The sequence below is a fragment of the Lithobates pipiens genome, unplaced genomic scaffold (genome assembly GCF_037356315.1).
Source record: "Lithobates pipiens isolate NorthernLeopardFrog02 unplaced genomic scaffold, aLitPip1_a1.2 Scaffold_13, whole genome shotgun sequence".
Classification (NCBI taxonomy): Eukaryota; Metazoa; Chordata; class Amphibia; order Anura; family Ranidae; genus Lithobates; species Lithobates pipiens.
The window spans coordinates 505,797,837-505,822,336 of NW_027507718.1; the positions used below are offsets into that span (position 1 = coordinate 505,797,837).

At 44.9% G+C, this 24,500-nt stretch overlaps 1 protein-coding gene across 1 annotated transcript in view; it reads left to right on the top strand.

Moving 5' to 3' along the window:
* LOC143975571 (attractin-like) overlaps nt 1-24,500 on the top strand; it is a gene marked incomplete in the record, with an annotated part of 173,878 nt that overhangs the window by 54,769 nt on the left and 94,609 nt on the right. The window contains 3 exon segments of the mRNA XM_077478034.1: nt 2,679-2,922; nt 10,364-10,547; nt 21,160-21,314. Coding sequence (XP_077334160.1) covers nt 2,679-2,922; nt 10,364-10,547; nt 21,160-21,314 — 583 coding nt within the window.

Genomic DNA, 24,500 nt, shown 5'->3' on the forward strand with positions numbered 1-24,500 from the left:
TAGAGCTTTCTTTTGGTGGTATTTGATCATCTCTGTGGTTTTTATTTTTTGCGCTATAAACCAAAAAAGAGTGTACATTTTTGAAAAAAAACACAATATTTTGTACTTTTTGCTATAATAAATATCCCCATTTAAAAAAAAATGAATTTTTTCTCAGTTTAGGCTAATATGTATTCTTCTACATATTTTTGGTAAACAAAATCGCAGTAAGCGTATAATGGTTTGCGCAAAAGTTGTAGCGTCTACAAAATAGGGGATAGATTTATAGCATTTTTATTATTATTTTTATTTATTTTTTTACTAGTAATGTCTGAGATTTTTATCATGACTGCGACATTATGGCGGATACATCGGACACTTTTGACACATTTTTGGGACCATTGACATTTATACAGCGATCAGTGCAATAAAAATGCATTGATTACTGTAAAAATGTCACTGGCAGTGAAGGGGTTAACACTAGGGGACGATCAAGGGGTTACCTGTGTTCCCTAATGTGTGTTCTAACTGAAGGGGGGATGGGACTGACTAGGGGAGATAACAGATCGCTGTTCATATTTTGTATGAACAGATGATCTGTCACTTCTCCTCTCAGAGAGCCGGGAGCTCTGTGTTTACACATAGAGCTCCCAGTTCTCGCTGTGTTACGAGCGATTGCGGGAGCCAGGCGGTGATCGAAAAGCACCAGGAACTTGCAGGCGACGGAACATGGCGACGATTTGCCTGTCTGTGCCATTCTGCCGCAGTTTAACTGCGGTGGCTGATCGGCAAGCTGTTTAATATGTAGTTATGTGTAACGGTGTATATTCTATTACCTGTGGCGACTGCGTCTGCTAAAAATCATCCCTGCAATGCCCCTTCAGTCATCAGATACTGCCCTGGGTAGCTGTCTTCTGGTGCTGTGAAGGTTAACAGCAGTCGCTGTTACTGTGAAAAGTTGTGCCGCCTGCCTGTCCTCCTCCACCATTCAGAGCTCATATTGCTACTCTTCCACAATGCAATATATTCTGTGAATGGAGGAGGAGCAGTTGAATGACAGGATTTCCATTGGCCATTCACTGAACTTTATAATACTACTCTTCCACAATGCATTGCTTCCTCTGAATGGAGGAGCGGATTCATGTCAGGATCTCCACCACCCATTCACTGTACTAATATTAACCACTTCAGCCCTGTAAGGATTTACCCCCTTAATGACCAGGCTATTTTTTGCGATACGACACTGTGTCTATTTAACTGACAATTGCGCGGTCATGTGACGCTGTACCCAAACAAAATGTATGTTCTTTTTTCCCGACAAATAGAGCTTACTTTTGGTGGTATTTGAGCACCTCTGCATTTTTAATTCTTTGCGCTATAAACAAAAAGAACAACAATTTTGCAAATATTCTACATATTTTTGGTGAAATAAATTGCGTATATTAATCATTGGTTTGTGCAAAAGTTATAGCGTCTGCAAAATTGGGGATATGTTTATCGCATTTTTGTTATAATTGTTTACTAGTAATGGCAGTGATCAGCGATTTTTAGCGGGACTGCTACATTGCTGCGGGACCACTGACATTTATACAGCGAATCAGTGCTAAAAATAGCCACTGATTACTGTATAAATGTCACTGGCAGAGAAGGGGTTAACACTAGGGGGCGATCAAGGGGTTAAGCGTTCCCTAGGGAGGTGTTTCTAACTGTGGGGGGATAGGACTGACGGGGAGTAGAGAGAGAGGGTGGCTGCCGGCGCACAAGCTTGCTATAGCTGTTAAAGGGACAGACGTACAGCTACGGCGATTTGCGCAGCCGAGCCAACCTGCCGCAGTATAACTGCGGCGGCTGGTCAGCAAACAGTTAAAAGAGAAGTATGAGTATTTTTGTTTTTTATTGTAGACTCAGGCCGCGTACACACGCGGGGACTGTTCGCTCAACTTTGTTCGTCAAACAGTTTGAGCGGACAGTCCGCTCAAAATTAGCATGGACGGACTTCGCCACACACGACGAACGAACAGTCCGCTGAAACCGTGCGCGATGACGTGAACGGCACGTACGACGGGACTAGAAAACGACGTCCTATACACTGCAATGCAACCTTCGGCGTGTAAATCCTTTCTGAGTATGCGCGGAACTTAGTTTGACGAACAAGCCTACACACGAGGGGACTGTCCGCTCAAACAAAGTTTCAGCGGACAGTTTTTCGGAAATTCCGGAAAACTTTGTTCAGCAGACTGTTCGCTGAAACTGTCCGCTGAAGCCCACACACGAGCGGACTGTCCGCCGAAACACTGTTCAGCGGACAAAGTTGAGCGAACAGTCCCCGCGTGTGTACGCGGCCTCATACTTACCTAGGTGGATACATCATCATTCCGATGCTGCGTCTGTCCGCCCGCCGGTTCTAAGGAGAAGGTGTCACCCAGGTGCATAGTGTCACGTAGTGATGCCACTGTCCATGACTTTCCTTCTTGAAGGACACCTTTCAGACAGTCTCTAGACATGAGGTATACAGTATAATGTTTTAGTCTTTTGGGGTCATTAGTAAAGTAGAGTATACTGTATACTAAAGAGAATATATTTGTACAGGAACATAGACACAGGTCAGAGCGCAGTAGTTTATCTTTATTCATTCTTGCATCTAAAATTAGATACATTTGTTTTTATGCCAAGAAACCTCCTTCTGCTCTTTTTTGTAGGACAAGTTGTACATGTATGGGGGTAAAATCGACACCACTGGGAAAGTCACCAACGAGTTGTGGGTGTTTCATGTCCAGAACACGTCATGGACTCAGCTTTTTCCAAAGGGCAAGGAACGCTACTCTGTGGTTGGCCACTCTGCTCACATAGTGAATCCAAATGGTGGAGATCCGGTCATGCTGGTGTTCTTTGGACATTGTCCTCTCTACGGCTTCATACACAATGTTCAGCAGTATGACTTTGGTAGGTGGAAAGAAACTTGAAATAATTTGCAAAATGCCTAAACATGCCTGTTCTACAGCGGATTAATATCTGTAACCTCTGTTTGGTAATATGTTATGCCACCTCCCAACAACACTTTAGGTAACAACCAGTAGGACCCACTCCCTTTTAATAGTTTTGTTTGAAAAACACTGGGGTTGAATCTTAAAGTGCTTGTTAATCACTTCAATGAAAAATGAACAAAGCATATCAATCTATAGTGTGTACTAACCCCAATCCAAAGCTACAAGTATGGTTCTTACAGCATTTGCTCTTTTACCTCTGCTATCTGCATGAGTCACTTGTGAGAGGTAGTGTCGACAGATTTCCGGGGGACGGCCCACACCCCTCTCCCCTCTAGCACACAGAAAATGATTGACAACCTCAGCTGTGCACGTTTCCCTATGAGACAGATTGGAGGGGACTGTGTCCTGTGTTATTGAATCATGCGCTGGAAGCTTGTTGTATGCAGAGTATACCTTTACTTTCATGGAGGATATCAAAGCATGTCTTTATCATGGAACAGGAAACAGGAGGACAACAAACAAGTTCACAGAGATGAAAGCAAACACTTCCTCTTATGACATTACCATAGAATACATATTATAACATGGCAGTGCCACCTGCTGGATAGAAAGGTATAATGTATATAATTAATATAAAAAGCTACTTGATGTTGTTTTTCCAACATCCTTTTCCTCAGCTAAAGTCTCAGATTGCACTAAGAATTATCCTCTCTATTCTGTGCAGTGTGTGACATGACATCCCTGCCTTCTAAAGCTCAGAAATGCTGTGTACAATGTGTTTTTTAGCCCCTTCATGTCTAAGCCCTTGTACACGCGATTCCGATGGAAACAGTCCGATGGAGCCCACACACGGTCGGATTATCCGACAACACGGTCCGATCTGACATTTTCCGTCGGAATGTCCGACCGCGTGTACAAGGGCTTAGGGTAAAACAAATGTTAACGCCTAAGCACAATTTTGCAACTTTGACATTTGTTAGTAAAACAGTACATATCAATACAACTGCTTTGTGCATCCAGGGGGATTATACCTTTCTTTTTTTCAGAACAAATTGGGCTTTCGTCCTGCCCTTGGACACTTACTTGATCCAAAACACTAACTCTGGCACTGACCTAGATCAAACCTTGACCTAGGTATTTTTTCTTTATTTAAATTTTTCTTTATTTTATTTTTTTACACACAGATGCTTGTTTCTTTCACTGCAAGGAGAGAGAAAGATACAATGTATTTTTCCTCTCCATTCACAGAGAGAGAAATCAGAGGCTATCACAGTGATCATGTGACCCAGAACTGGGAGTTTTTTGTATTCCAATCGTTATTATGGGCTCCTGCTAAGACCCCGGTCTCAGGGTCTTAATGAGTGGGCACACCTGGGCACTGCCCAGGGTCCCCAGCTGCACGGGGGCTCCTGCACTTTCGCCAAAGCAGCTGGTCCTTGAGCCCACGTTGCCCCAAAATTGGGGGCCCCATGATGGCTTTGAGAGTGATGGATACACAGGGGAGGCAGGCTGGCAGCGGTGCACCGTGCTGTGCAGAAGGATACCTATTATTATACAGCCAGCAGTGAGGGGCAGGGCCGGAGCACCAGTGATGCTCTGACTCCACCCCATGCAGCTTGAATGCTCAGGACTCGGAGGCCGCTGAGTAGGAGCTGGAGTGGAAGCTGCTCAGTTGACAGCACTGAGAGCCCACCTGCGGAAGTAGCATTGTGGATGGTGTCATGGGTAGCCCTGCTGTCCAGCACTGTTTGCACTGAAGGGCTTGGAATGGCTGGAGGGATGCTCCCTCCACCGACCCTTCTTCTGCCTGCTTGATTGGTATAGGTGAGTCCAGTGCTGGAGGTGGGCACATAGCTAACAGTTTACATGCACTGTATATCCACTGGAAAAGGGGGTACTACATGGATATAATAATGGTGCTGGGGGATATCAAGGGTGTATGGGGGAAAACAATGCTGAGGAAGGGTCTGGGGTGTATAGGGGGTAGAAATGCTTGGGGTAGCTCGGCTGCCTATAGTGCTAGAGGTATCGGGGATGTAGAGAGGCCACAGTATAGGGGGTATCGGGGATGTAGTGAGGTCACAATGCAAGGGGTATCCTATGGTATATGGTATCTTATGGTATGCTGGGGGATATCTGGGGTGTAGAGGGGTCAGAGTGCTGGGGGAATATCTGGGATGTAGATGGGTCATAGTGCTGGGAGGATATCTGGGGTGCAGAAGGGTCAGAGTGCTGGGGGGATATCTAGGGTGTAGGGGAGTCAGAGTACTGGGGGGATATCAGGGGTGTAGAGTGGTCAGAGTGCTGGGGGGATATTTGGGGTGTAGAGGGGCCATAGTGCTGGGGGGATATCTGGGGTGTAGAGGAGTCAGAGTGCTGGGGGGATATCATGTTGTATAGAGGGGTCAGAGTGCTGGGGGGATATCTGGGGTGTAGAGGGGTCCAAGTGCTGGGGGGATATCTGTGGTGTAGAGGGGTCAGAGTCCTGGGGGATATCTGGGGTGTAGAGGGGTCAGAGTGCTTGGGGGATATCTGGGGTATAGAGGGGTCAGAGTCCTGGGGGGATATCTGTGGTGTAGAGGGGTCAGAGTCCTGGGGGATATCTGGGGTGTAGAGGGGTCAGAGTGCTTGGGGGATATCTGGGGTATAGAGGGGTCAGAGTCCTGGGGGAATATCTGGGATGTAGATGGGTCATAGTCCTGGGGGGGATATCTGGGGTGTAGAGGGGTCAGAGTGCTGGGGGATATCTGGGGTGTAGAGGGGTCAGAGTGCTGGGGGATATCTGGGGTGTAGAGGGGTCAGAGTGCTGGGGGGATATCTGGGGTGTAGAGGGGTCAGAGTGCTGGGGGGATATCTAGGGGGTAGAGGGGCCATAGTGCTGGGGAGGCATCAATCTAGCAGATATATTATATGCACAGGACAGCTTTGTTACTTTATGTATGTAGTATTTTGCCACTGTTTCTTTGCTGTGCAGAATGATTGTTCATGTAGTTAATGCGGAGCTCCACCCAAAAGGGGAAGCTCCACTTGTCTGCCTCCTACCTACGTGATGTCTGTTTACCTGCGCTGTCTACATTGTAGGGGCCCCAGAGCATTAATTTGCCCAGGGGCCCATGATGCTCTTAAGACGGCCCTGCCCGGTCTCTGTTCTGGGAGCGTGCTGTGCAGCGTGCTCCCAGCACAAATACAGATGCGCATATATGCGTTCCCAAAGAAAAAAGTGTAGTCCAATGAGGCTGCATACATGTCGGCATGAAGGGGTTAAGAGGTTGCATAGGTGAAACATTTCTTGTAATAGGAATAAAAGTAATCAATTTTTTTTTTTTTTTTTTAAAGTGTCAAACTAAAAAATGTAATGTAAAATGAACCTTTAAAAAAAAAAAAAATTTAAGTGCCCCTGTTCCCATGTGCTCGCACGCAGAATTGAACGCTTACGTAAGTCCCGCCCACATATAAAAACGGTGTTCAAACCACACATGTGAGGTATCGCCATGATTGGTAGAGTGAGAGCAATAATTCTAGCCCTAGACCTCCTCTGTAACTCTAAACATGTAACCAGTAAAAAATGTTAAAGCGTCACCTATGGGGATTTTTAAGTAACAAAATTTGGCGCCATTCCACGAACGTGTGCAATTTTGAAGCGTGACATGTTGGGTGTCTATTTACTCGGCGTAACTTCATCTTTTACATTATGCAAAGAAATTGGGCTAACTTTACTGTTTTTTTTTTTTTTTAAAGCATGAAACTATTTTAAAATTACTACGCAAATACTGTGCGAGATAAAAAGTTGCAATGACCGCCAATGTATTCTCTAGGATCTCTGCTAAAAAAAACATATATAATGTTCGGGGGTTCTATGTAATTTTCTAGCAAAAAAAATAAAAATATGATTTTTACATGTAGGAGAGAAATGTCAGAATTGGCCTGGTTGGCAAGTGGTTAAAAATTACGATTTAAATTTGAGTTGATTTAAATCAAGCCTTTTTACTAGCGATTTAAAATATGATTTAAATCAAATCCAACCTGAGTGCAGCTGTTTTGCAAAAAATGATACTGTTTCATATTGCAAAAGGTATTGGAAATTCAAATGCAATGCAAATTATATTAACAAATGTGCAAAACCAAAAACCAGACAAAAAGGAGGATAAAGCGTTCCTGCAAAAAAATAAAAAAATAAAAATGCTGGCACCACTAGTCTAGTCCTTCTCCTGAACGGATACAGATATTGCAAGTCATGTGTTTGTCAATCCGCTCTGATTCATATCTGGCTACAATGTATCTAGCTTTTTGATTTAAATGTTGCTTCGCTGGAATAAAACAATAGTTTCAGCGTGAATTCCTATTGTCTGAGCCATCGCTTCCCAGAACTTATTGTCTAAAAAATAGTTTTCCCAGAATGTGGGTCCTCCTCCTATAGAATTCTGAATTCATTTAAGATTTGTTGACTTTTTTATACTAGGATTGTTTTTTTTTTTGACCTTCCTGCACCACATTGTCTTGGGCCGCACATAAAATACACTAACAATAAGAATAGCTCCTCCTGCGGCTCTCAGCGGGTAGGTGCAGCTGTCGGCCCCTTTTACTACAATAACAGGTCAGCAACCTGCCGCGCTTAATTACGGTTCTCTGCAGGGATTGGTTGATTACCTGCAGGGATTGCTGCTGGATGCAGACAAAGTGCACCCAGCAGTGATCACCGCAGGTAATGGCTGGCTGTGTAGAGAGACGAGAATAGGTGCGGCCGCTGGCGAACTATCATTATAGTAAATGGGGCTGGAAGTCACGCCTACCCACTGAGAGCCGCAGGAGGAACTACAGTTTGCACCAGCCCTAATTGCCAGTGTGACTGATGGCTCCCGCCCGCATGTCCCGGGAGTGACGTCACAGAGCCAGAGTTCGTGGCCCCGGAAGGAAGAGAGGTGAAGATGGACACTCGCTGCTAGTGGGGACAACGGAGACTTTGCGGGCTTCGGTTTTTGGGTAATGCCGCGTACACACAATCGAATCGTCCGGTGGACTTAGTCCGCCGGACCACAGTATGCCGGACAATTCGATCGCGTGTGGGCTGCAGCGGACTTTTTCATCATAAAAGTCCGGCAGACTTAGAAAGTAGTTTTGACTCAAAATATGTCTGCTGGACTTGGCTTTCAGCGGACAATCCATTCGTCAGTGTGCTAGTCCAGCAGACTAAGGCCGCGTACACACGGGCGGACTGTTCGCCCAACTTAGTCCGCTGAACAGTGTTTCAGCGGACAATCTGCTCGTGTGTGGGCTTCAGCTGACTTTTTCAGCAGACAGTTTGACGAACAAAGTCTTACGGAATTTCCGTAAGACAGTCCGTTCAAACTTGGTTTTGTCCGTCCAAACTTGGTTTCAGCGGACAGTCCGCTCGTGTGTAGGCAAGTTGGACGGACTAAGTATCGCGCATGCTCAGAACGGATTTACACGGCTGAAGTTTGCATTGCAGTGTATAGGACGTCGTTTTTCTAGTCCCGTCGTACGTGCCATTCACGTCATCGCGCACGCTTTCAGCGGACTGTTCGTTCATCGTGTGTGGTCAAGTCCGTTCATGCAAATTTTGAACGGACTGTTTGTCGGATTGTTTGACGAACTTAGTTGGGCGAACAATCCGCCCGTGTGTACGCGGCCTAAGAATGACTCATGCTCTGAAGCAAGTATGAGAAGGAAGCTATTGGCTACTGGCTATTGAACTTCCTTTTTCTAGTCCCGTCTTACGTGCTGTACGTCATCACGTTAGCAATCGCCGGACTTTCGGAGTGTCTGTGTGTGGCCAAGTCCGTTCGTTATAAAGTCTGGCGGATTGTTTGCTGGACCAAGTCCACCGGACAATTCGATTGCGTGTATGCGGCATAAGTGACACATAATGGGCTACTATGCGATGCATAGTAGCCCATTATGCTTTACCTTTGCAGAGAAATAAAAAGGAAGTAAAACTCACCAGGGTTTACTTCCTCTTTAACCTCCCACAGTTCCTCCCAGCTCCCATAGTGCCCCCTGCATTCCATAGTGGGCCATAGTGCCCCCAGGCCCCCTGAAAGCCTATAGCCAACACAATGCCCCTCAACCTCCCACAATGCGCCCAGAATTCCACATTGCTGCGTACTTGGTAAAAACCTGTTATATTCTTTACAATTTTAAAATAATGAAAGTGCACCTTTTTACAGACAAAACATTTTTATTTTCATAAAGAGAACACAAAAAGTTGACATTACAATAGCAGCCAATGTAAGTAGATAAATATCCACGCTCAGTTAAACTTAAACAACTAACAGCAGCTGAACACCATAACCCTGATACTGGGCACAGAAATGCAAATAAAAAAAAAAATAAATAAAGTGCAGCACTTGTTTAATAAATAATGATTAAATAATCGCACAGGTGAAACATGCAAAAATGGTGACAATCCCAAACCAAAATAAAGTGGCATTCAAACGAAATCAATATTAACATGTAAATGTGCGATAAAAAAATTATAAAAATTAATTCATATGTGAGTCCATAAATCATAAATAAATGTCCATAGAAATATCAAAAAAATCCAACAGATAGTGTGACTTGATTGAATAAAAATAATATACTTTACCGCGTGGGACCCGTCACCTTTAATCACCACTAGTAAGATGGGGGCTTACCAGATCATCAGCGACCCCCTGTTTAAGGGAATATCAGCCAATGACAGAAACTAAACATCTGGACATGGTAATAAAAAATTATCAGTATCGTATTCATGGTGTAATGTCTCAACCAGATCTCCAAGATCAAAATACATAAATGGAAACAGGAGAAGATCTATGGTAAGTTATGACATTATAACTACTAAAGGGGTGTAAATCAACACCTAAAAGGAACCTTTGGATTGAAAACATCCATATTGTGATCACCACCGTCATGTTGATATGGATGTAGTGGCTGATTCATCCTCCTGAAAGCCACTGACGGGGTCTTCCATGCTCCTGCAATAGAGATTTTTGCCACCAGCAAAACAAAATTGATCAACCGTTTTGATATGAATAACCACCCAGGGGGTAAATCAAAAGTGCACCTTTTTATTTTTATATTATTTTATGTTTGTTTTTAATTAACATTAATTTTAATTTTGTATTCATTATGGCTTTTTTTACCATTAGACATGAGCAAAGACTTGATTCACTGTCAATTTTGATCCATGAGCAGGGCATTCCTATTCCTTCTTTATTGAACTGTATTGTTGTTGTAGTGTACCCCTTTATTTTGTAAAGTGAGGCGAAAACTGTTGGCGCTATATAAATCCTGTATAATAAGAATAATAATAATTTGCTGTCTAATCATTACAGACTTACATTGTGTGAAGGAGCATTCAAGCAGAACTTATGTGTAAACCTGTCTCTTTCCTCCAGACACAAATACGTGGGACATAGTGGAGACTCGGGGTGCTATAGTGCAAGGAGGATACGGACACAGCAGTGTTTACGATAAAACCACCAGATCCATCTACATCTTTGGGGGCTATAAAACCTTTCCCGGCAGTAAGAACAGACTCGTTGGTGACCTGTACAAGTATGACGTAGACAGGCGTATGTGGTAAGTGCTTACCTCTCTTAGCCCTTGTACACACGGTTGGACATTCCGATGGACAATGTCCGATCGGACCGTGTTGTGGGATAATCCGACAGTGTGTGGGCTCCATCGGACTGTTTCCGTCGAGTATCCAACGGACCAAGTTTTCCAGCCGGGCTATAAAATTTTCCGACAACATGATCCGATCGGACTTTGTTCGATCATGTGTAGAGAATTCCGATCGGACAAAGTGCCACGCATGCTCAGATCAAATACCTAGACCAAAGCTATTGGCTACTAGCCTGAACGTAGTCCCGTCCTAATGAAATAACGTCATCACGTTACGTACGATCGGATTTTCTGACAACTTTGTCCGACTGTGTGTATGCAACAGTTTCGGACAAAATCCGTCGGACAAAATCCGACGGATTTGGTTGTCGGAATGTCCGACCGTGTGTACAAGGGCTTACAGATATAGCATCTGAATCCCGATTCCTGGAAGGTGCTTTGAATTTTTGGCTTTAAGTGAAGCAGCAGAAGTCCAAGACTGGTTTCAGAGAGACAGTTCTTAAAAGACTCGTGTAAATGTTGGTATGATTATCAATACCTGGCCTCTTGCATTTCTCAAGAACTCCGGTGGAGAGAAAAGTCCATTTGTCTGTTTAACAATAAGTGAGAATCCTAGGCATTCTTATGAGGTTGCCTTCCCATTTGTGGCTTCACCAGCCTCCTGTTTTTTGGGAAGGTTTTCCACAAAATTTTGGAGTAAAAAGTCCTCCTTTTTACTCCTTTGGGAGTAAAAAGTATTCTATGTGAAACAGTAAAGGGCGCAACAATAGTGCAATCACAAACAAGCTGAATAATCATGAAATGAATATAAAATAAATTAAATTAACGTATATGAAAGTCCGTGATACTGTCAAACATTACCATAATGCCCCATACACACGTTCGGACATTCCGACCACAAAATCCGTCTGATTTTTTTTTAACGGATTTTGGCCGAAACTTGTGTTGCATACACACGGTCGCACAAATCCGATTCAGAACAAGGTGACGTAAAAAAATACGACGGGACTACGTAGAGGCCAGTAGCCAATAGCTTTCGTCTCCAAAAGCATGCATCGGAATTCTTTACACACGATCGGAAAAAGTCTGAGCGGATTTTGTTGTCTGAAAATTTTAGATCCAGTTCTCAAACTTTTCCCATCGGAAATTCAGATGGAAAAGTCCAATAGAGCCCACACACGATCGGATTTTCCAACAACATAATCCAATCGGACATTTTCAGCCGGAATTTCCGACCGTGTGTATGGGGCATAAGACATTAATCATGAATCTTCTATGTGTGCTCCAAACACCGTGTAGTGCTAAAGTGCAAATGCTTCAAATAAAGTGCTTCACCCAAAGTGGTATATTAAAGCGCTCACCAGATTGCATTGGCCACCAAGTGACCACCAGGCATGTAGTATACAAAGAAACCTCTTTCATCCGATGTGTCCCTTCAGAGGTATTACATCATAGGTATGCTGTTTGTGGATCACCCAGGTCTCAATCCAAGTGAGGATGGTGTATGTATATATATATATATATATATATATATATATATATATATATATATATATTGTGAGGGGTTAGCTCGGCAGCGGGTGTGTGTGACCCCCTGGATGGGTTCACAACACAAAATCAGGCACAGCAGGCAGCGTTGTAGGTGCAAAAAACAAAAGATGCGGTTTATTTATGCTACATGCAGTGATACATATAACAACCAAACAAAAAATAAAACATGAAAATAAATCCTGGTCAGCTTGACCTCTAATTACACACTTAGATTCCCTGTCTAACAACTGGGTGCAGCCTTGTGCAGCACCAGTCCCTGTCTCTGTTGTAGAGGTTTGCCACACAGGCGTTAACTCACCGCACAGAACAGGTATCACACTCCCCAGTCTATACAACACAAAACTGGTTCTAGGATGGAGCATCTCCCTAAGCATGCTGGGGTTTTTTGTAGAGGTCTTAATGAGCCCACTTACTTCAGCTGGGCTCATTAACTCTTCCCCTCTAATTGTAAAAGTCTGCATAAAGCCTGAATCTAGGGCACACATATTTCCCATCCTGGATACAACCAGGTGACTTTACCTGCGTGCTGCCACATACCCCCCCCTCTTGTTTCAACCTTGGGGTTGTAACACAAGCAGTCAGACACGCATGTATCCGAGACAAAGCATCCACATTCCCCTTTTTAACACCAGGGCGATGCTTAACTGTAAAGTTAAATTCCTGTAGGGCCAGGAACCACCTATTTACCCTTCTATTGGTCTCCTTGTTCTGAGCCATCCACTTTAAAGGAGCGTGATCAGTCACCAGGTCAAAGTGCCTACCTAGCAGATAGTACCGAAGGGAATCTAGAGCCCACTTCACTGCTAAACATTCCTTCTCAATCGTGGAGTAATTTACCTCATGGGACTTCAACTTCCTGCTGAGGTAAATAACTGGGTGCTCTTCCCCATTCCAGACCTGGGATAACACTGCTCCTAACCCAACGTCTGATGCATCAGTTTGTACCACGAAGTCCTTAGAGAAGTCTGGTGAGTACAACACTGGCTGGCTACATAAGGCTGTTTTTAAGGACTGAAATGCTTCTTCAGCCTCTGGGGACCATTTAACCATGACTGACTCTTTCCCTTTTGTCAGGTTGGTGAGGGGCACAGCCTGAGAAGCAAAATGGGGAATGAATCGTCGATAATATCCAGCGATTCCCAGAAAGGCTCATACCTGTTTCTTGCTGTTGGGACGTGGCCAACTCTGTATGACCTCGACTTTATTGACTTGGGGTTTTATCACCCCCCTCCCAATAGTGTACCCAAGATATTTGGCCTCCTCCTGTCCAATGGTACACTTCTTTGGATTGGCCATAAACCCAGCTTCCCGGATAGAGTCTAGGACTGCTTGTACTTTTGGCAAATGTGAGACCCAGTCTGTGCTATGAATAATCACATCATCCAGGTAAGCTGCAGCATATTTCTGATGGGGCCTCAGAATCTTATCCATTTTCCGCTGGAATGTTGCCAGTGCATTCTGTAACCCAAACGGCATTCTCTTATATTGGAATGCCCCATCTGGGGTTACAAACGCAGTTTTCTCCTTGGCCGACTTGGCCAGGGGAATTTGTCAATACCCTTTGGTGAGATCAAGAGTTGTCATATATCGGGCTGTTCCCAGCCGGTCAATCAACTCATCTATACGTGGCATGGGGTAGGTGTCAAATTTTGTAACTTTATTTAATTGTCGAAAATCGTTACAAAACCGCCAGCTCCCATCAGGTTTGGGCACTAGTACGATAGGACTGGACCAGTCACTCTGGGACTCCTCTATCACACCCAATTCCAACATCCTTTGAACCTCCCCACGTATTGCCTCCCGTCGGGCCTCTGGTATTCTATAAGGTTTTAGTTTTACCCTTTCTCCTGGCGGGGTGATAATGTCATGCTCTACGCCAGATGTTTGTCCCGGCAGCTCAGAGAAAATCTCTTTGTTACGAAGTACAAACTCTTTAACCTCCTGTTGTTGGGGTTTCGATAAGGTGTCTGCTATTCCAACCTCAGGAACTAAGCAATCAGGCTGTGCTTGTGACAAAGTCTCTGCGACTAGGGATTCCCTATCCCTCCAGGCTTTCAGCAGATTGACGTGATAGATCTGCTCCGGCTTTCACCTTCCTGGCTGTCTAACCCTGTAGTTCACCTCACTAATTTTTTCAATTACTTCGTATGGACCTTGCCATTTGGCCAGAAATTTGCTTTCAACCGTAGGGACTAGCACCAAGACCCTATCCCCCTGGGAAAAAGTACGGGTCTTGGCCCCACGGTTGTACACTCTCTGCTGTGCTAACTGCGCTTGGGTTAAATGTTCCTTTACAATTGGCATTACCTGTGCAATTCTATCTTGCATCAGGGCGACATGCTCAATCACACTCCTGTGAGGAGAACTCTCATTTTCCCAAGTTTCCTTGGCGATATCCTGCAGCCCTCTTGGGTGTCTCCCATAGAGCAACTCGAAGGGTGAGAAACCCGTAGAGGATTGGGATACCTCCCTAATGGCAAACATTAGATAGGGTATTAGACAGTCCCAATTCTTTCCATCTCTATCCACCACCTTCTTTAACATTTGTTTTAGGGTTTTGTTGAATCTTTCAACCAACCCATCTGTTTGGGGGTGATACACAGATGTACGCAATTGCGTCACTTTGTACAATTTGCATAATTCTTTCATAACCCGGGACATAAAGGGTGTACCTTGGTCCGTAAGCAGTTCCTTACAAATACTCACGCGGCTAAAAACAAGAGATAGCTCTTTGGCTATGGTTTTGGCCGAGGTATTTCGGAGAGGAATTGCTTCCGGATAACGGGTGGCATAGTCCAATATAACCAAAATGTACTGATGCCCCCTGGCGGACTTCATTATCGGACCTACCAAATCCATTGCGATCCTTTCAAAGGGGACCTCAATGATAGGAAGAGGTACCAGTGGGTTACGGAAATGTGGCATAGGTGCCGACTTCTGACACACAGGGCAGGAGGAACAATAATTTTCTGTTTCCTTCATGACCCCAGGCCAATAGAATCTCTGCAATACCCTCTCTCTGGTTTTTTCGGTCCCCAGATGACCTCCCAGAATGTGCCCATGAGCCAATTCTAACACCAACTTCCTGTAAGGTTTGGGCACTACAAGTTGCTCAATGGTTTCTTCTGCCCTTTGAGCCACTCGATACAGCAGGTCCCTTTCCATAGTGAAGTAAGGATAAGTGCAAGTCTTATCTGGGTTCACTAACTCGCCATCTATTTTCACCACATTTTCCCGTGCCTTTATTAGGGTGGGGTCTTTTAACTGTTCTGTGGCAAAATTTTCCCTGTGAACCTCAAGATCCGAAAACTCCACAGACGGCATGTTTTCATCTGAGGATGTTGGCTCCTCCCGAGTTTCTCGAGTTTCCCCCGCCAATACCGACAAGGGAAATTCAGGAGAGTCCTCACCACTCCCAGAGGAATTCTGGTCATCTTCCTGGTTTATAGGGGCACCAGTGGGGGGCTCAGGACAATCCCAGAGTTCCCAGAATTTTGGAAAATCCCTTCCCACAATAGCATCATGTGGTAAGTGAGACACTAACCCCACCTGATGAGAGAGGTTACCTTTGGGGGTCTCAAAAAAACACTGAAGTTACAGGATACTCTCGGGTGTCCCCATGCACACAAATAACAGCCACCCTGTTCTTCCCAGAGACCTCTGTAGTAACTAATTCAGCTTTTATCAATGTTACCAGGCTACCTGAATCCAGCAACACATCAACATTTCTACCATTAATACACATTTTACATAAATGTTTCTCAGGTCCCCGAATGGCAGTGCATGCAACTGTCGCAAACAGCGACTGACGTCTCTCCCTTATAAAGTCACATTGCATAGGCTCATCCACAACTGGGCAATTGGCTGCAATATGTCCCTCTTGCCGGCAGCGGTAGCAAATAATCTTTTTCGCTGCCTCTTGCAGCCTGGGCTTCCCGGGCTGCTCCCGCCAGACCTTAGGTAGAACTCCCATCCTCTCACTCTCTCCACCCTCACCCCTTGGAGTCATCTTACCCGCCACTGGGGATGATCTGGTCTTAGGATGGAAAGTCCGTGAGTCCCTGGAAGAGGTGGTCAAGTTCTCTGTAGCCAAGTACCTCTCAACCAGATCCACAAGTTTATCTGCATTTTCTGGGTCTCCATGGCTTACCCATTTTTGGATGGCAGTAGGAAGAGCTCTCAGGAAACGATCCATAACCACACGTTCCACAATGTTTGGTGCGGTCAAAATCTCTGGCTGCAGCCACTTCCTGCTCAGGTGAATGAGATCATACATTTGAGATCTGGGGGGTTTTCCAACCTGAAAAGTCCAATTATGCACACGCTGAGCCCGGACGGCCAGGGTGACACCCAGCCGTGCCAATATTTCTGTTTTTAGTACCACATAGTCTTTTGCTTGGTCAGGCTCTAGGTCATAATAAGCTTTCTGCGATTCCCCAGTTAACAGAGGGGCCACCAGTCCAGCCCATTGCTCCTTAGGCCACTTTTCCCTTTCAGCAGTCCTTTCAAATGTGGTCAAAAACACCTCCGGATCATCCTCTCCAGTCATTTTTGTCAGTAAACGGCTCACACCAAAGGATGCGGTATTATTGTAACCACTTGCTTCATTGGTCTGCGGACGTTGCTGTATCAATGTCTCTATTTGCTGATGAAAACTCTGCTCTTGCTTCTGCAACAGGTCTATGAAGCGGGCTTCAGATCGCTGCTGGGCTTGTTGCTGAGCTTCCAAACTCTGCTGCAAAGTTGCATTTGTCTGCTGCTGATTTGCATTTGTCTGCTGCTGGGCTTGTTGCTGAGCTTCCAGACTCTGCTGATGAGCTTTCTGCTGGGCTGCAAGGCTCTTTTGTAAAGCCGCATTTGTTTGCTGCTGATTTGCATTTGCTAGAGCCAGCTGTCTCAGTATCTCTTCCATGCTGGCCTTTAAAAAAAAATTGAAAAAAAACTGCCAAAATTCTCCACCAACTGTGAGGGGTTAGCTCGGCAGCGGGTGTGTGTGACCCCCTGGATGGGTTCACAACACAAAATCAGGCACAGCAGACAGCGTTGTAGGTGTGTGGCAGCAGGCAGGTGAAGTCACCTGGTTGTATCCAGGATGGTAAATATGTGTGTCCTAGATTCAGGCTTTATGCAGACTTTTACAATTAGAGGGGAAGAGTTAATGAGCCAAGCTGAAGCAAGTGGGCTCATTAAGGCCTCTACAAAAAACCCCAGCATGCATAGGGAGATGCTCCATCCTGGAACCAGTTTTGTGTTGTATAGACTGGGGAGTGTGTCACCTGTACTGTGCGGTGAGTTAACGCCTGTGTGGCAAAACCTTTACAACAAAGGCAGGGACTGGTACAGCACAAGGCTGTACCCAGTTGTTAGACAGGGAGTCTATGTGTGTAGTTAGAGGTCAAGCTGACCAGGATTTATTTTCTTGTTTTATTTTGTTTGGCTGTTATATGTATCACTGCATGGAGCATAAATAAACCGGATCTTTTGTTTTTTGAACCTACACCGCTGTCTGCTGTGCCTGACTTTGAGTTGTGAACCCATCCAGCGGGTCACACACACCCGCTGCCGAGCTAACCCCTCACAGGTGCAAAAAACAAAAGATGCGGTTTATTTATGCTCCATGCAGTGATACATATAACAGCCAAACAAAAAATAAAACATGAAAATAAATCCTGGTCAGCTTGACCTCTAACTACACACTTAGATTCCCTGTCTAACAACTGGGTGCAGCCTTGTGCAGCACCAGTCCCTGTCTCTGTCTCTGTTGTAGAGGTTTGCCACACAGGCATTAACTCACCGCACAGAACAGATATCACACTCCCCAGTCTATACAACACAAAACTGGTTCCAGGATGGAGCATCTCCCTAAGCATGCTGGGGTTTTTTGTAGAGGTCTTAATGAGCCCACTTAATGAGCCCAGCTGAAGTAACTCTTCCCCTCTAATTGTAAAAGTCTGCATAAAGCCTGAATCTAGGGCACACATATTTCCCATCCTGGATACAACCAGGTGACTTTACCTGCGTGCTGCCACAATATATATATAAAATATAAGTTACTCCTTAGTATAACCAGCTCACATCTAATTCATCCAAATCCTCTGTAAACAGGAAATGGATTGGATTGGAAAGAATTTTAAAAAACGTGGAGCCACTGTTTACATGAATTGGATGTGAGCTGGTTATATATAAGGAGTAACATATATATGATCCACAAAAAGCATACCTATGCTGTAATTCCTATGAAGGAACACATCGGGTGAAAAGAGGTTTCTTTGTATACTACGTGCCTGGTGGTCACTTGGTGGCCGATACAATCTGGTGAGCGCTTTGATATACCACTTCGGGTGAAGTATTTTATTTGAAGCATTTGCACTTTAGCACTACATGGTGTTTGGAGCACACATAGAAGATTCATGATTCATGTCTTATAGTAATGTTTGACAGTATCACGGATTTTCATATACGTTAATTTAATTTTATTTTATACTCACTTCATGATTATTCAGCTTGTGTGTGATTGCACTATTGTTGCGCTCTTTACTGTTTCGCTTATTGGTTATCACTAATTTTAGGAGCAGCATCATTTTTGGATTGTGTATGTAATTGTAATTTGGCGCCCTATCCATCTTCTTAATTAAAAAAAAAAAAGTATTCTATGTCACAGAATACACAGAATATTCTATGACACATGTAGTGTTGATGCGTTTCAGCCTGGATGGGCTTAGTATGACTAAAGTCCACTCAGGCTGAAATGCGTCAACCCTTCTTGTGCATAGGATACTTTTAACTCCTGATGGATCTATAATAAAGAAGATTTTTATGAGCTTAGCACACCGCGTTCGCTACCTTCTTCTTTGATGTCTGCCTACAGTATGTGCAGCTGTAGTCTGAGCACAGGTGTGGCTCTTATTTTCACTGTAATTTGGAAGGGTTGTAGTAACACACCATTGCAATATAGACTTTGTCTCTGGGAATTTATGCCCATTCAGCCAAAAGAGCATTTTTTAAGGTCAGTTACAGATTTTGTATGAGAAGAGCTGGCTCACAATCAGTGTTCCAATTTATCTCAGAGGTGTTCAGTAGGGTTGAGGTCAAGACTCAAGACTCTGGGCAGGACAATCAAATTCCTTCACATCAAACTCATCAAACCATGTCTTTATGAAGCTGGCTTTGTGCACAGGGGTGCAGCCATGCTGGAACAGAAAAAAGCCTTCCTCAAACTATTTCCCCAACGGTCTCCAAACTTTCTAAACAGGAGTCCAGTTTACTGTCCTTCAGACTTTACAGGAGTTGTACTGTGGTCACTGGAAGTAGAAAAGGACCTGACATCAGTGGAAAGGAAGGGGGAGGAATTATGCCCTATTATTGGTGTCATTGGGAGGAATTATGCCCCATCGTTTTTTCGATTGAAAAGCCTGTGGCGTGCAAAACACAACCCAAAATCTTCTACCCGCTGCCAAAAAAAGTGCACACACATAGAGAGTGAACAGAAAAACGTGCAACGGATGTCTGCTGTCCTCCACAAGGAAGGACCTTACCCTGATCCCCCGGGGCATTAGGCTCCAGACGAGGACTGAGGTACCATACATGGCCCATCCAACCGAAGCTGGATGACCGCCTTTCTCTGGAAGGTCTGCCGAAACAGACTCACCCAGGTACTAGGGTAGGGGCTCCCCCAAAGGGAGACCCCCCAAAGAGAGGGCAAACCTAGCCAGAAGGCCTATGTCCACCCTCCCACACAACTTTCAGGGTTGGCCCGAGGACCGACACCCTACTCGTCAAACGTGAAGTGACAAACATAAAACGTGACACACAACACACAAATAAAATATATAAATAAATTGGGGAAGGGAGAGGGAGAGTGAAAAGGTGGCCATTGTGAATACAATGACCAGGCCCTCCGACCATGAATCAAAAATTCCTCTGGTCCTAGCCAAAAGGCCCGGCCCTAGAGGCAGGTGTGAAAAGTGTGTATACAGTGAAGTGACCACGGGGCCAGACTTCAAAGTGATTAAATCACAGTGAGAGTAAGGCACCCCTGAACTGCCACTTCAGGGGCACATCACTATATGCTTTTCAACAGAAGCATCCCCGACCCCCCCCAACCCAGACCACAGCAGCTCCCACCCCAGCCAGAAAGGCATGGAGATCCAGGAGCTTAGTGAGAGCCCTTTACCATCAGGCCTCACCCTCGCTCCCATCACTCCTACCTAATTACATACGGGAAGTACAGGCCGTTCCCCCCGGTGGGACAAAGGGGAACCAACGTTCCCTCCTGAAAAACTGACCGCAGCTAAAGCTGCCACAATCCAGGCCAGAAGGCCAGGGTCCCCTCCCCTGGCACCGACCAGTGGTTCTCCATCCCCATCAGAAGGCTTCCCTTTCGGCTACGAACCGCTCCGGGGTACCTTTACACCAGCAGGTTTTGCATAGCAACCGCCACCCCTGCTCCACCTCGCCGTAGTTGGTGTCATTGGACCCAATTGTTGGTGTCATTGGGAGAAATTGTGCCCCATTGTCAGTGTCATTGAAAGGAATTGTGCTTCTTCATTGGGCTCAGTGTGTGTGTGTGTGTGTGTGTGTGGGGGGGGGGGGGGGGGGGTTATGTCCGATTGTTGGCTTCAGTGGATGAATTTGTACCCCAAGGGCCAGATAGAAGCATGCAAACAGCCGAATCTGCCCCTGGGCCACAGTTTGTAGCCCACCGGTCTAGATTATGTAGTAAGTTGAATTATGGGGGATGATGGGCCAAGCTGAAAAATGTGCTGGGTATACCTTGCCACCTGGATCCAAGATAACAGTATAGTTTTATATATTTTTTTAAGGTGTGGTGTGTTTTGATGAAAAACTGGAAAAGAACAATGGGGCAAAGAGGATTTCTCTTTTTTATTTTCGTTTTCTGACACAATGCTCTGAATCATAAGTATGAATGCAGCTTTAGAAGAATAACAGAAAAAGCTTTACAGAAATACAGTATGTGCAACTTTAATGTTTTGCTATCCGTTGTTATTTTCCCTAGGAAAATCTTAAAATATAGCCACTTTCCTCGCTTCTTGCACACGGCGGAGATCCTGAGTGGCAACATGCTGGTATTTGGTGGGAACACCCACAATGACACAGAAAGCAGCCAGGGGGCAAAGTGTTTTTCTTCTGACGTCTTGGCCTATGACATGGGTGAGTAGGAGAGATTTGCATTCAGATTGGAGTTAGTGTTGTATTAGTTCCCCAGTACTGTTTATGGATGATGGTTTCCATTTGTCTGATACAAGATTTCCATGGTATTATGGTACATCTCATCTTCACCAGCAGTTGGGTAGTTCATACAGACATGTGCAATTCATTTTCTAGCAGATGAGGATGATATTCCTCCCATTACAAAGAGATAAGGTTGATAAACTGAAATGCCTCCAGCCTATTCTGAAATACCCATCCCATGTCTATGGGTGCCTATTGCACAAGAAACATTTTTTTTTTTCCCTGTCTGAGTCCTTATTAGAGACACATACAGGTGCATCTCAGAAAATCAGAATATCGTTAAAGTTCATTTATTTCAGTAATTCAATTCAAAAAGTGAAACTCGTATATTTTATATAGATGCATTACACACAGAGTGATATATTGCAAGCATTTCTTTCTTTAAATTTTGATGATTATGGCTTACAGCTAGTGAAAACCCCAAATTCAGTATCTCAGAAAATTAGAATATTACATAGGACCAATGAAAAAAAGGATTTTTAACCACTTCAATACTGGGCACTTATACACCTTCCTGCCCAGACAAATTTTCAGTGACAATTGCGCGGTCATGCTACACAGTACCCAAATACATTTTTTATAATTTTGTTCCCACAAATAGAGCTTTCTTTTGGTGGTTTTTGATCACCTCTGGGATTTTTATTTTCTGCTAAACAAATAAAAAAAAAAGACCGAAATTTTTTTTTTCTTGTTTCTGTTACAAAACTTTGTAGATAAGTGCGTTTTCTCCTTCACTGATGGGCACTGAAGGGGCTGCACTGATGGAAACTGATAAGGCGGCACTGATGAGGTGGCACCGAAGAGGTGCCACTGATGGTGGGCACTGATATGCAGCACTGATGGGTACGCATAGGCGGCACGGATGGGCACTGATGGGCGGCATGGATGGGCACTGATAGGCGGCACTGATAGGTGACACAGATGGGCACTGATAGATAGTATGGATGGGCACTGATAGATAGTATGGATGGGCACTGATAGGTGGCACTGATGTACACTATTGGATGGTCATGATGGATGCCAATCAGTGCCAAACAATAATGCCTGCCAATTAGTGATGCACATTGTGGGCACTGATTGGCATCCATTGTGGGCACTGATTGGCATCCCTGGTGGTCTAAAGTGGCATACCTGGTGGTGAGTAGCAGTGGCATCCCTGATGGTCCTTATGGCTTCCTTGGTGGTCTAGTGTGGGCATCCTGGGGGGGGGGGGAGGTGGGCTGCGCTGATAATCGATCAGCACAGACCCCCCCCCCGTCAGAGAAACAGCCGATCGGCTCTCCTCTACTCACATCTAACAGACGCAAGTGAGGAAAAGCCGATCACCGGCTCTTCCTGTTTACATCGTGATCAGCTGTGACTGGACGCGGCTGATCACGCGGTAAAGGGTCTCCGTCAGAGACTCTTTATCTAGATCAGAATTGCAGTGTGTCAGACTGCTACACCACAACAACGATCGCCGCGATGCACGCCCCCAGGGGGCTTGATATCCTGGTGACGTCATATGACGTCCGGTCAGGACATTGTAACCACTTTGCTGGCGTCATATTGCTATATAACGGGTGGCAAGTGATTAATACAGAAATGTTGGCTTACTGAAAAGTAAGTCTGCAGTATGTACGGTATAGTATTCACTATATCATTACTTGATTGGGGCTCCTTTTGCATGAATTACTGCATTTATTGTGAAGTGGCATGGAGGCGACCAGCCTGTGGCACTGCTGAGGTGTTATAGAAGCCCAGGTTGCTTTGATAGTGCCCTTCAGCTCATCTGCATTGTTGGGTCTGGTGTCTCTCATCTTCCTCTTGACAACACCCCACAAATTCTCTATGGGGTTTAGGTCAGGCAGTTTGCTCCCCAACCAAGTACACTGATCCCATGATCATTAAACGAGGTATTGGTACTTTTGGCAATGTGGGCAGGCGCCAAGTCCAGCTGGAAAATGAAATCTCCATAAAGCTTATCAGCAGAGGGAAGCATGAAGTGCTCTAGAATTTCCTGGTAGAGGGCTGTGCTGACTTTGGACTTGATAAACAGTGAACCAACACCAGCAGATGACATGGCTCCCCAAATCACTACTGACTGTGGAAAATGTTGCATTTCATTTGGAAATCAAAGTACCAGAGCAGCAGTGGCTGTTGCTCAATTTGGGGCAGGGGAGGGCAAACAAACAGTCCTTCAGCTCTCATCACGTGCTTCGAAAAAAACAAAAAGAAAACCCTTATTTGAATCCAGTAGTCCGGCGCCCTGCATGTAAATTAGGGGCTATGTGCATGAATTAGGGGGGCAACGCCCCTGCACCCATTATGGATGGGCCCCCACTGTCCCAGAGTCTGGAGAAAGAGTGGAGAGGCACAGAATCTAAATTGCATGAGGTCCATTATGAAGTGTCCACAGTCTGTGATGATTTGGGGAGCCATGTCATCTGCTAGTGGTGGTCCACTGTGTTTTATCAAGTCCAAAGTCAGCGCAGCCCTCTACCAGGAAATTCTAGAGCACTTCATGCTTCCCTCTGCTCCAGCTTTATGGAGATGCTGATTTCATTTTCCAGCAGGGCTTGGCAACTGCCCACACTGCCAAAAGTGCCAATACCTGGTTTAATGATCATGGTATCACCATGCTTGATTGGCCAGCAAACTCGTCTGACCTAAACCCCATAGAGAATCTGTGGGGTATTGTCAAGAGGAAGATGAGATACACCAGAGCCAACAATGCAGATGAGCTCAAAGGTCGCTATCAAAGCAACCTGGACTTCCATAACATCTCAGCAGTGCCACAGGCTGATCTCCTCCATGCCACGCTGCATTGATGCAGAAATTCATGCAAAGGGAGCCCCACCAAGTATTGAGTACAAACTATACTGTACTTGGACATACTTTTCAGTAAGCCATCATTTCTGTATTAAAAAACTTTTTTTTTTATTGGTCTTATGTAATTTTCTAATATTCACCTGTATATCCCCAGTATAAAAACACATCCATCATTAAGGCCTTTTGCACATTAGAGTAAAAAACACCAGATTTTTTCACTGATGTGGATATACTATAGATGCATTGTACAGAGGCATAAAACAAAAACTGAAAAATGTACATTTGAGTTCAATA